The sequence below is a fragment of the Solea senegalensis genome, linkage group LG13 (assembly GCF_019176455.1).
Source record: "Solea senegalensis isolate Sse05_10M linkage group LG13, IFAPA_SoseM_1, whole genome shotgun sequence".
In the NCBI taxonomy this organism is placed as follows: domain Eukaryota; kingdom Metazoa; phylum Chordata; class Actinopteri; order Pleuronectiformes; family Soleidae; genus Solea; species Solea senegalensis.
Window position 1 is genome coordinate 19309002 of NC_058033.1, and position 12821 is coordinate 19321822.

At 43.3% G+C, this 12821-nt stretch overlaps 1 protein-coding gene and 1 long non-coding RNA gene across 2 annotated transcripts in view; one reads left to right on the plus strand and one right to left on the minus strand.

Moving 5' to 3' along the window:
- Window positions 1–410: 410 nt before the first annotated feature.
- LOC122779925 lies at window positions 411–3187 on the minus strand. The gene is made up of 2 exons (XR_006361630.1): window positions 3130–3187; window positions 411–1317 (listed from the first exon to the last, which is right to left on the minus strand). It is a non-coding gene; the product is annotated as an uncharacterized LOC122779925 (long non-coding RNA).
- kctd16b (potassium channel tetramerization domain containing 16b) overlaps window positions 2957–12821 on the plus strand; it is a 61054-nt gene continuing 51189 nt past the window's right edge. Inside the window, exon 1 of the mRNA XM_044042601.1 lies at window positions 2957–4665. Coding sequence (XP_043898536.1) covers window positions 3822–4665 — 844 coding nt within the window. The 5' untranslated portion in view covers window positions 2957–3821. The remainder of the gene's footprint in view (window positions 4666–12821) is intronic.

Here is a 12821-nt window from a genome sequence, read left to right on the forward strand (position 1 = left end):
GGACATGAAATGCTTGACTTTAAGTTGGACAGACAGACAGACAGACGGATAGACAGACAGACGGAGGGAGGGAGAGAGCGAAAGTCCCTCCTATCTCTCTCTACTTGAAAAGCTTTTATGCAAACCACGTATGCAGCCACACACACACACACACACACACCAAGCTTGTTGCTTTCAGACTGTCTAATCACACAGTGACTCACATACTTGATGGGCTCTTATTAGTGTCAATGATGAGTTTAAAATAAGTAGAGAGTACGCCATCAGCAAGGTCTTTTTCCTGACATCTATGATCACCTTCCCTAGATACCTTATTAGACCTGAAGAAAAACTCATTCTGTATTCTGCTTTCGTCTCCTCAACTTTGACTACAGTCAGATTTGTTTTCTTCCAAAAAAGAGCCTTTTACAAATGATGGACCCATTTATTTAAACAAAAACAAATAGGATAAGAGTGAGGGATGGCTCAAAGAAACGTGTTTACTTATCTTCTGTGCTGACTTTATGACGCTCTGAAAATCTGCCTGCTGTTCTTGCAGATTTTTCCATCGAGGCCTGGCATTATTCACCGTGGCTGTAATGAGAGATGGAGGCGGAAGTAGTGTTTATTCCAACCATCTGTGACCAGGCTGAAAAATTCACTTTAATCGTCTTTTTTCTGCACATCACAGAGAGAGAATGAGAATGAGGTGATCTGCGTCGAGGAAGTGGTCATGATTCAAGTCAAAAATTAAATATTGTGACTCTATAAGGAAAAAAAAACCTTGGTGCTCTGCTTCAAGATTCACGTAACATGGAAATGAGTTGTCAAACACAAAAATATACAAATTTAAAATAACAAATAAATTCACAGAAACCAATGAGTCGTTGCGACGGTCCTACTGTGTTTAGAAGACACAGTTGAAGTTGAACTGAATAGTGCAGGTGGTCAATAATCTGTTCTTCAAAAAGCAGCATATAGCGAGAAAGTGTTGTAGCGCTTGCATGTATTTATGATGAAGCTACAGCAGTGGCCTACTTCTGAGTGACTACTCATGTCCCGCGAGCATGGTACACCTCCCAACTATCTCTCGCTGCCTTTTCCATCGCTCCTTTTTCCCCTGATTGCCCAGTTTCTCTCCTGCAGTATTAGATCTGTCTGAAATGATCATTTCACAGGAGGGATAGTGTGAATATATTGGACAAATTTGGTTGGAGATGGAGCTGCTGAGCAGAAGGAAAAGAAGAAGTCCGCGGAGAAGCTTTGTTGATGTTGTGAAGGAGGACATGAGGTCAGTTGGTGGAACAGGGCAAGGTGGAGGCAGATGATCCGCTGTAGCTGAAGAAGAAGACGATATATTAGAACATTATATAAAGAACATATACTCTTTTTGTAGTACATCAAAAAATGTATGTACTACAATATATTCTCATCCTAAATATTCTTTTTAAGTTGTTTTTTTACATATCCATCAACAGAGAATGGATTAAATTTTTTTTTTGGCTTATTAAAGTTATAATAAAAGCAGGACATTTGCTTGGGGGCAGTTATTGCTTGCTCATGTTCAAGTAACTCGAGCGTCTTTGAGCAAGTCCAACAAATCCTGTATATGGTCTGCATTTAAATAGACAGGGTTTATATGCAACTGTTGATCAGGTGGAGAATGGGTCGTCTTCCTAGGTTCGATCATGGGTTTCTCTGGACTAAATGAGGACATGTTCCTTATAAGGGATTTTGTAAAGTGTAAAGCATGTTGAGAGGTCATCAAGACCACAAAACAACAGATGAAAGAGTGTTCCAGTGTGGTCTAGGTGTTCTGCCTCCTCCTCTTTTCTCTGCAGCCGAAGTCTGCACAAATGTAACTTTGCAACAGCAGTGACATCATCTCCAAAAAAACATACAGTGAAGGAACGGCAGAAAAATGCTGCTTCGCTTGAGGCAAAGTCAGTTATGTGGACACATAAAAGAAAATTAAAAATTAAAACTGCATGCAAGCAGAAGGCTGGAAAAAAAGAGGACACTGCCTTTAGTTGGAAACAGACTTTCCGAGATCTAGACTTTTGGCCGTGCAGCTGGTGTGTGTGTGTGTGTGTGCGTGTGTTTTTTTTATGAGACTGCAGTTTACACATATCGTCTTTTTCTACAGTCAAGCTTCTGTCTCATGAATTGAGTGAGTGTTTTATACTTTCTGTGCTGTTGTCAGGATGTAAAACTGAGTTTGAAACGGAAAATCACGTCATTGTCATCATGAAAACATTGGCAATTACACAACTTGTGCAAACGAGCGCCTGTGTGAGCTTCTGTCCATGGTGCTGAGAGAAGAACTCTGGTGGCCATGTCCCAATGCAAACAGAGGGAGGCGCTGTTGATCATTTTAAATGCAGGACAAAAAAAATCCTCATATGTTACAACTCAATGGCCATTACAGTCACTTGTGCATTCTGTGCAAACGCTTTGTAAACGTTTAAACGATGGAAACGGCAACACACAGTTGGGAATGTGAATACACATACAGTTTTAAACCTAGAATCTAGGTCCTGTATGTGTGCATTACAAATAAATGCTAATTAATTCAAGCTCAGCATTGTGTGAGTGTTAAGCTTATTATAATAATCACTGCAACTATAAGGCAACGCTGTGGTGTGACAGCATACAACTTCTTTTTTTTATTATACTGAACCTTCCACAGCACCACAAACAGACATGTGGTTAAAAGTGATAAGAAGGTATTATGTAACATGATGCAACCAAATCAAAAAAAAATTATCTCAATGTGACTAATTTCCTTTTTTTATTTTGGAAAATAAGCTGATAATTAATAACAAAACAAATAAAATAAGTGATCCTATTTTATCCCCCCACCATTCTCCAGCGGATAGCATCTGGAATCGCCCCTTCCGCCTCTGTTGGTGCGTGTGTGTGTGTAAGAGGAGGGGGGTGGGGGCAGCCGTTTAGGCACCACCCAGCTCTGGGGTGAGATGCTCGTTTCAGCACCGCGGACAGCTCCCGGTGAATGCAGCCAGCAGCAGCGGGTCGCTCCTCTCCTCCGCCTCAGAAGAAGAGCATGTTTTGGGGGGTAACACCATCCGAGGACAGGGGACTTGGTTTAATCCAATCCCAAAATTTGTAGTGCCAGATTACAAGACTAACCCATCACAGTAGACTCCCGTGCACAATCTCTCTGCGAAGTTTCTCGCCCGCCACTGAGAGACAGAACGCTTCCTCCTCCTCCTCCTGCTGCTGCTGATCTGCACAGCCCGGAGAATCTGTCCACGGGAAGTTGACGAGAAGATACATTTCCATCATTCTGTCTGGACTCTACCTTTGAAGAAGTTGTTTTGACTTTTTTTTTATTTTTACCCCCAGCGTTTAGTTCCACTGCGTAAATTCCTCTTTTTTGTGCGCGTTTCCAAAAGGATTTGTTGGATGATACTCCGAGAAGCAAAGGAAGACAAGTTCCTTTCGCCTGCAAAAAAAAGGCTCTTCCATTTTGTTTCTCTCTTCTCCTGGAGCGATGGGAATACAGCCACGGATGCAAGGCTTTGATGTGTCCGGATTCATCGCACCTCTCGTGCAGCTCTGATCCTCTTTCCTCCACCGAGTCACTCATGTCAGTCTGTTTCATTTAACATTCACAGCGGGACGCCCCGGGCTGCCATCTTCCCCCACCAACCCACCCGCTCCCCCCTTTTTGACAACTGTAAAAGAGTGGAAGGTGATCATAATGGCCATGAATCGATGAACATTGCGGGACACAGTTTAGGCAACTTTTCCCCCACCCTAATAATCCATAATCCATCAATTTTTGAAACTTGCTGTGCGTAGCCTATCAGCAGCGGTTCATGACGGAAAGCATGGCGCTGAGTGGAAACTGTAGGACTAACCCAACCAAAGAGCAGGCATTAGTGCAGAACAGTTTCCCAGATGTGGTCGAATTAAATGTAGGGGGACAGGTTTACTACACGCGTCACTCAACTTTGGTGAACAACCCGAATTCCTTTCTCGGGAAACTCTTCTCCTCCAAAAAAGAGGCGTCAAATGATTTGGCCAGAGACCCCAAAGGACGATTCTTCATCGACAGAGACGGATTTCTATTCCGGTATGTTTTGGACTTTCTGCGGGACAAACAGGTCGTCCTCCCGGACCATTTCCCAGAGAAAGGGAGGCTCAGGAAAGAGGCGGAGTACTTCCAACTACCCGACTTAGTGAAGCTGCTGACCCCGGAGGATATCAAGCAGAGTCCGGACGACTACTTTCACAGCGACTATGAGGATGGCTCCCAGGGCAGCGACCACCGTCAATGCCCGCCACCCTCCCTGGTCCCGGCGGACAGAAAGAGCGGCTTCATCACGGTGGGGTACCGGGGCTCGTGCACCATGGGCCGGGAGAGCCAGACGACTGACGCCAAGTTCAGGAGAGTACCGCGGATACTTATATGCGGGCGCGTGGCTCTGGCAAAGGAAGTTTTTGGGGAGACCCTGAACGAGAGCCGGGACCCGGACCGTACTCCGGACCGGTACACCTCCCGATTTTACTTGAAGTTCAAACACCTGGAGCGGGCTTTTGACATGCTGTCGGAGTGTGGTTTCCAAATGGTGGCCTGTAATTCATCAGTGACCGCGTCCTTTATAAACCAGCTCACCGAGGACAAGGTCTGGTCCAGCTACACAGAATACGTCTTCTACCGTAAGTGGCACCTTATAGTTTGACATTTACGCACATGCGCGCTCACGCACACGTGTACAGTCCCGCGCAGCCGCTTGATAGCGCACTTGGTTTCACACTGGCGCTGCTGGCTTCGCAGGAAAGATGTGGCGACGGTGACGGAAGGGCGTTTCTGGCTCTGAGTGAAAGCACTAACACTGAACGCCGCCATGTGGTGACGATTAGTCACATTTCCAAGTGTTCCCACTGTACAGTTGAAGTGTTTCTCATATAAGGATAGAGCATAGTTTAAAGATGCAAGCACATGGTTTGATGCTTTATTTGTCATTTCCCCCTGAGCCTTGCATGTGCACAGATAAACCCTCAGGCACTTGACCAGCTGAGGGCCCCGAGTGAACTATATCTTTATTTACTTCTTATATTTTACTTATTGTGTGGCCCAAAGCACGAGTTCACAATCAAAGTTGTCGTTTCTGCTCGACTTTAATACTTTTTACACAGCGATTCTTGTAGATACTCTTATTCATCATATGTTATTGGAATAAACAAATATGTACATAAGTATGAGGTGTACTTTATTTTTCAATAAGTGATCATGGGCATTAAGCTCCTGACCCCTGAAATGTCTATGCACGGCACTGCCAAGCCACAGTTCTCTTCCATGTAGCAATGATTTGTCAGTGCTTGCCATTTCTCATTATGTTGACGTTGTCCCCCACCTCCCCTCCGTCCTTTTCATCATACACTTACACATCCACCTTTCTTGCTCAGTAGCTGGCAAGAATGTGGGCAGCGAGAGAGTGGCAGAGTGGAAGAGATCATTGTAACGTTTATGTTGGCTGTTGTAAAATTTTATGACGCAACAAAATAATCCATATTGCTCGGTGTAGGAGAGCTGCCACACTGGAGCTGCCATCAAAAACGGCAGGGCATCTTTATATCACATGTAACATGTTATAAGAACAGAGAACTTTCAATTAAGAAGAGGGAAAAGGAAAAACAACATGGGGGAAATAAAGTCTTTAAAGTATAGAAGTCTGATATAGAGTCTGGTGTATAAAATGTGGTTCTTTTTTTTATTAAAAGTAGAGTTCAGGGGTGATTTTTTTATTCAAACAGACAGTGACATCCTGGGCTGATATGGGTGCTCTCTTGTTTTCAGCTGCTAGTTCTGAATTTCTGCCCCATCCTCGTCTGTAAGTGGCGTGAGCTAACAGAGCAGACATTTTCAGTACTTTTGTCAGCCGCAATGAAGCACGAGACACCGTTTCATATTCATGGTGGAACCCGTTCTTAGTTGAAGAAGAAAGATTTTAAACCAAGTTGTCTTGGCATTTCATTTAGATAGGATAGAATAGTTCTCTACTGTCCACCGAGGTGGAAAATTGCCTTTGGCTCGCCAATTATAGACGACAAAACAACACTGATTACACTAAAAACAAGGCCTTAGAACCACCATGAAAACACATTAGAATAATATAAAATAAGTGAATGTCTGGCAAGTTAAGACAGTGATGTGGTGAAATGCACATGTGACTCAAGTAAAGCTCAAATTGTATTTACAAAAAAAGATATTAAGCATTTTTCCCATCCCAGAAGTGTAAATGTATACTTTGCACATCTCGTTTTAAGATTTCCTGATCAGATCCAGGACTGCAGGTTAGAATTTACAGAGCCAAGCCTTAGGGAAATTCACTGCAGGCCCCGCGCTCCCCGATCACATACGTTAAACGATTTCTGGTCACAGAGCAAACAGGAACACACACAAGAAGAAGGATTGTGCCGGTCCCAGGCTAAATGTGCTACACAATAATGGTCTGCAGACTCAGCGACAACTACTGGATGGCCCTTGGCTCTCCTAACCCCCAGGAGTAGCACAATAGGACAAACCAGGGGGTGGTGACGTACATGCACGGTGACTGGGCTCCTTCTGCAAGACCTCCTTAGTGACGAACAACAATTGCTCCCATGCTCTGTTGACAAAATGTTCAGATCGTGAGGGAACACGCGATCAAAGGCGAGCACAAATAGTGGCAGATGTGTGTCGGGCCTCAACACACACACACGCAGTTACACAAGAACCCACACGCTGTATAACTAAAATAAAAACACCCACACAGATACACAAACAGGTAACCAGGTAACCAGGTAACCGTGCATACATACACACAGTCACTGAAGTGAGCGTGCACATGAGGACACCCATGTGTTCCAAACATCAGGAGTTTGTTGTGAGGTGCAGCCATCTGGTGGATTAAATGCAGCTACTGACGACAGGCCCCACTGCGTGTGGGGACAAGATGAGCTCCAGCAGTGCTGCTGACACTCTTTCTTTATCTGCCTGGCAAATTTTTTTTGCTTTCTTGTCTCCTCATTTCCTCTTCTCTTTCTAAGTCCTCTCATTTATCTTAATTCAACCTTAACCTGACTTGTGTCAGTCATTCCCCACCTCCCTTCCTCCCTCTCTTCCTTCCTCCCCAGCCTTCAGTTCGCTTGGTGCACCACCAGTTCTCTTTATATTCCTTGGTGCAGCATCACGCCTTTCATTCACATCTCTATCTCTGGGCCTGTCCATCTCCATGATTGCTTACTTACCTTCATATTCGACTGTGTCACGGTGCATTTTATTTGCTGCTTTCCATTCACGCCGTTCCTCTCAAAACATCACCAGGAGGTTTGTCTGTCTGATCTGTTGGCTGCTGTCGGCCTAAGGTTCTTGGGCATGACTGGCATGTAAGTGTGGAGCTCTGTAAGTGGTCAGTTCGATGTGAAAAGCACCACATGAGCACGATACATTAACAATTTACGTCTTAAGGAAATGAGCGAGGCCTTATCCCAACGTCAGCGGTGAACCGCAGTTAGGTTTTTGTGGTTCGGTCTTAGATGAGAACAGCTGACCGCACTGAACTGCATGTTTGAAAATCTGATTTCTGGAAAAGTGGCAAATAAATCTAAAAGTCCAGTTGCTTCTGATTCAATGACTGGTTAATAGTAAGACACTTGTGAGTCACCCACTATTGACCCTCGCTTTACTAAACTAGTGAACAGTTAACAGCAGCAGCAAACTGAATGAAGCAGGGCTTTAATTTCTTGGCCAAAATTAAAAACTGTGTCCAAGTTGATAAATAACAAAAACCTCCAAAGAAATAATTTTCCATTGTGCATCTGTTGTGACTGATTCCCTCACACATCCATCTTAGCCAATAATTTGCTGTACTCAATCATTTTTTACTAGATACATAAAGCTAAAGGAGAGGAAGCCAAACACAAATGAGGGGCAGAGCCCCCTTATAACCCCCCTCTGGTTCCGGCTCTGTGTTTTCAAAGTGCACATTTGATTTATTGGTTTATTTTACTGGCGAGGAAACTTAGATAAGTGTGATCCTAATCAGTGAGTCAGTGGAACAAAAGCTGGAAAGACTTAACATATTATTATATTGTGGGCCGAATATGATTGCATGGGCCGGATGTGGCCCGTTGTCCTTGAGTTTGACACCTGTGCAATAGAGCATCACTGTACTGTAATAAGTAATAAGATTTACCACAGCACAGGTACCTTATATCTATCTTCATACCTCAATTAAAGTTTCCCAGTCATTCCCATTTTTTTCCTAATGTGAGTGAAACAACTTTGCCAGGATCCACTTAAACATTTCACATTTGTTTCATCAGAATCCCCAAAACCTGCTTGATGCCCCCCAGTCCTCACTTTGCTTGTTCTGTTCTGTTTCCCTGGATTCTGCCCTCCTTGGAGTTTAGCTGCCGCTTCAATTTGTTTTCTGGTTTGTTTTGTGGTTAAATTCTAGATGTCCTGCAGGGAAAATGCACTCACCAATTTGTTGCATGGGCGGAGTGACTGATAATTAATCATCTTCACTGGAAGTTGTTTCAGTGGTTGTCACCACAGGGCCTGACACGACACATCCAGCACTAAGCAAAAAAAAAGAAAATCAAATTAGTTTTTGGTTCTGCGTTTTTTTCGCTATAGATTATTTTTATTTTAAATTTAGCTGTGAGGCAGGTGGAAAGAAAGGGTGTGTGTTTGTTTTTTGTCTTCTGGCATAAACCCTGATCCTCGTCAGGACTAAGATCGCTGTCCAAATACATGGAAATCAATGCGGTGTCCTAAGAAGAATAGCCACACAAACCTGTGTGTTTATCAGTGACCCATGTTGCATGACCCAGGGCAGGTTTACACACCCAATGAGCCCCGGGAAAACACATCCAACAATCAAACACACACACACACAGAGGCACAAGTCCACTCACAACATCGCGCTCCTCCTGTGAGCTTCTCTCAGCCTAGCCCGGAGAAGACATTAGCAGCGGTGGTCCCACGCTGTAGGCCAGTGGGAAGTGATTAGCCGCGGAGCAGACACGCCGTGACAGCTCTGAGGAGAGTCTCGATAGGGACAGCTGCTGCCCTGGCCTCAGCTCCACGGGGGTGGCCGCCGCCACACACCTAAACTCTACATTATTCACACAGAGAGAGAGAGAGACGACTAAAAGAGAAGGAAGCCGTGGAGCTGGTGGAGAGAATTTTACAAATTTATGAAGAAGAAAATACTACATTTTCTCACCTATATCTCTGTTCCAACTATCAGTCTCTCCCTATTCTTTATAATATGTGAAAATGAGGGTTGTGCAGTGGCTGGCACAGGTGCCTCACGGCACAGAGGTGTTGGAGGTCACTTGTTCTCCTCATGTTCTTGTATTCTGATCCTGCAACCAACCTGAGCTTCCTGCTACAGTTATACATTAACAACAATAATAATAATAATAATAATAATACATTTTATTTAGAGGTTCCCTTACAGAAACGATTAGATATTTAAAAAACAACAATGTAAAAGCCTTCAACGATAAAACAAATCTGTAGTGGGGAAAAGCAGAGGGTCAACAATGAGAACTAGCGGGACTGTTTAAAAAGGTGGGATTTGAACATGGAAAATGAGTCAACGTTCCTGGAGTCGTGGGGGGGGGTTGAGGCTGATTGACGTGGCTGACCCGAGTGTCCAGGCTGGGAAGGGGGTGTATAATATGGAGGAGGTCAGAGAGGTATTGGGGGGGGAGCGAGGTCATGGCCTTGAAGGTGTGCAGGTGAGCGGAATTTTAAAGTCTATGTGGAATTTGAGCATGCAGTTGGAGCTTATGGATGGACTTGTGGGGGGAGAGCGAAGGAGGGAGTTGCGGTCATCCAGGCGGGATGTGAAGGGATGGACGGAGGCGGTTAATGTTGTGTATTGATGTGGGTTTGGAATGAGAACTGAAAAGAATCCCCTATGTATGGCTATGTATCAACTTGTTGCCGCCTTGTATTTTGAATTGTTATTACAGTACTGTAATAGTAGCAGAGTTTGACCCATTGTATTTTGCACACACAGTAGATGAGGATGAGACTTCTGATTATGGCAAAAAGATTATGAAAACATGGAGACATGATGATACTTTTGTGATGAAAACAACCGCTGCACTGGAATCAGGAATAAATCAATCAACAGACAAAGACTAAAAAGGGGAAATGAAGTGAAATGAGTAAGTAATGGAAGTAGTAAGTGAGAAGTGAGCGACAGCCCTCAGATGCAGTTGAGGCTAAACATAAACTGAACTCAGTTTTCACTTTTGAAATCACCGTTTCACCTTTTCGGGACAACAGAACGAAAGCTGCAATGTATGTATGAATAAGCAATTTAGATTAAAAAAAAAAAAAAGTAATTTTCAAGGAAAAATTGACCGTATCAAGAAACAATGCAATGCACTTATTTGCATTTATATTGCAGGCATTTGATTGATTTTCTTTGGGTACGAAGTCACACTGGGAGCTACAGGTGAGGTTATATCAAAGGAAGAATAAAGAAATAAATGAGGGGCAAGTGGGTCACATGAAAAGAAGATAGCCTTTCTTGTTTGTCTAGCCTCCCCTTGACCTTCTCCCCTAGAAGCTTAGGGTAGCTACGTAACAGATATTCCCATAATCCCCAGTCTCTGGAGAATATGGGGAACGACAGAGCTCTGGCAGAGAGAGAGAGAGAGACACCAGAGCATCAACAAGCTTCTGAAAGCCCTTGGCATCTCCCTCTCCTCAGCACATTTTCTCCCCCTCTGTGACTCTTGACACTCCATTCTCTCTGTGGTAGTGGGCACAGTTGATATAATTCTGTTGCTTTCCCCCTGTTGTTTTGGAATAAGTGCTCTGTGGTGCGACGAGGTGTGGAGCGTAGCCATAATGACAGAAACTGCAGCTGGAGAGCCTCTTCACTCGCTCAATCCACCGGCTGGCTGCTGCAATGCATCAACGCTTTAATGTCCCTGCGACGTGTGAGTCCAGATTGGCCGGAAAACACGGAATAAAATAATGCACAGAATCGCTGTTGTACCAGTACTTGCATCGCCTAATCACAGCGACGGCTGGCCCACTGTGTGGATGCGTGTCACGCTTCAGATTAATGCCTGCTGCCATTTGTTACTCAGAGGATCTGAGTATAGGATCATTGTTGAAAAATGAAAATGCACCTTATAACAACACATCAAAGTACAGAAGCAATTTTAGAAAGTGAAGCTTGTGGTCCACAGTCAGGTGCCCGTCTTCTAGCTTTCAGGAAGATCTGCACCTTGCTTCATCCCGTGTCTCAAACCAATGAGTGATGTCATGGTGGATCGCCACTTCCGTTCCGTTTTTGCGCCAAAATTCTTGAAAGCTGAGCTGAGAGAGTTAGTAAATCTAATCTAAATCTAATTAGGCAAAAGAAAACAAGGGAAAATTGTTTTGGGAGTGAATTTGTGAGTAATTCTCTCCTCATTTAGCCCAGGTCCTTGTTTAGTTCTAACGGCCTCGACCTCCTCATTCTTCTTCTCTCGTCCGGCGTTGTGAAACACCCGCTCATTATTCAGGACTCGCAGGACTTAAAAACTCCATCATGAAACTTTGCAGTGCGATCGTTCCATATTCCTCTGTGCCTCATTAGCATCACACTGTTGTCACTCACACAGTGGTGGTCCACAATTTGAGCGAGCATATTGGTCACCATGGTGTAATTTCATTCCACTGTTGCTTTATTGCTTCCCAGGGCAGAATGTCAGTGGCGTTTCATTTGTGAGTGGAAATGAATTGTCTTCACGTCCATTAAGAAAACGAGATGCTCTGAAGTGGCAACTCCACGGGAAATTAAAGGAGAAATAGAACATTTACAAAAACCACCTGTGGTATTCTGTGATAAAAGCCCAATTAGTTTAAATGCTAAATTAGAAAAATTCTCAAAGAGGTTATAATTTATCGTGATTTCAGTTTGCTTTCAACATGGCAGGTCGTGCAAAGTCAGGGATATTAGACAGGATTTGATTTGATACATAACTAATATTATTATATTAACTTCTGTGTTGTACTTGAGCTGATACACCTCCAATCTGACATGACCTCGAGTCAAGTCACCGTTACCGGAGTCTGTTTGAGCTGCCAGAGATTTGGTGTCTATTATTTAGTCTTCAACACTGGATGTCAGAATACAGTTAACATATTAAAATCATTCGTCAAATGAATATAACATAATATCATGACAGTCAAGGAACACAAAGATTAAAGATGCTAAAACAAGTTGTGGGGCCGTTATTAAGGATATGACAAATAATTCATCTGCAGCTGTTGACATGAATCTGAACCAACTGAAACAGGAAACTGGATAATGATTAACCCTTTGGCTGCTTTTTTACATTGCTATGTATACATTTTCACCAACTATATAAAAACACCTGAGGAAAAAAGTACTCAAAATGTTTTGAATCAGATTGAAATATCGAAATACGTCACAGTTCAAAGTTCACTTGGCTCCTTTTTATGAAGAAAAATATTCTATTATATTTCTATTAATAGTCTATTATGTGACTTCTGCACAATTATCGCCACTCCCGTTTACAAACAACAACAATCTACATTAATCATAACTTAACAAATACAAAAACACATAAGAAGATGAAAAGGCCTGAAGATAAATACTATAAATACTATATAGTTTATTTACTATAAACACACACCCCCAGGATTTCCATATTAGGCAGTTTTTCCCCAACCCTGGTCCTCAGGGAACCCTGCCCTGCATGTTTTAGATGTTGCCCTGCTCCAACACACCTGATTCAGATCAACAGCTTGTCAACAAGCTCTGCAGAAGCCTGATAATGAGCTG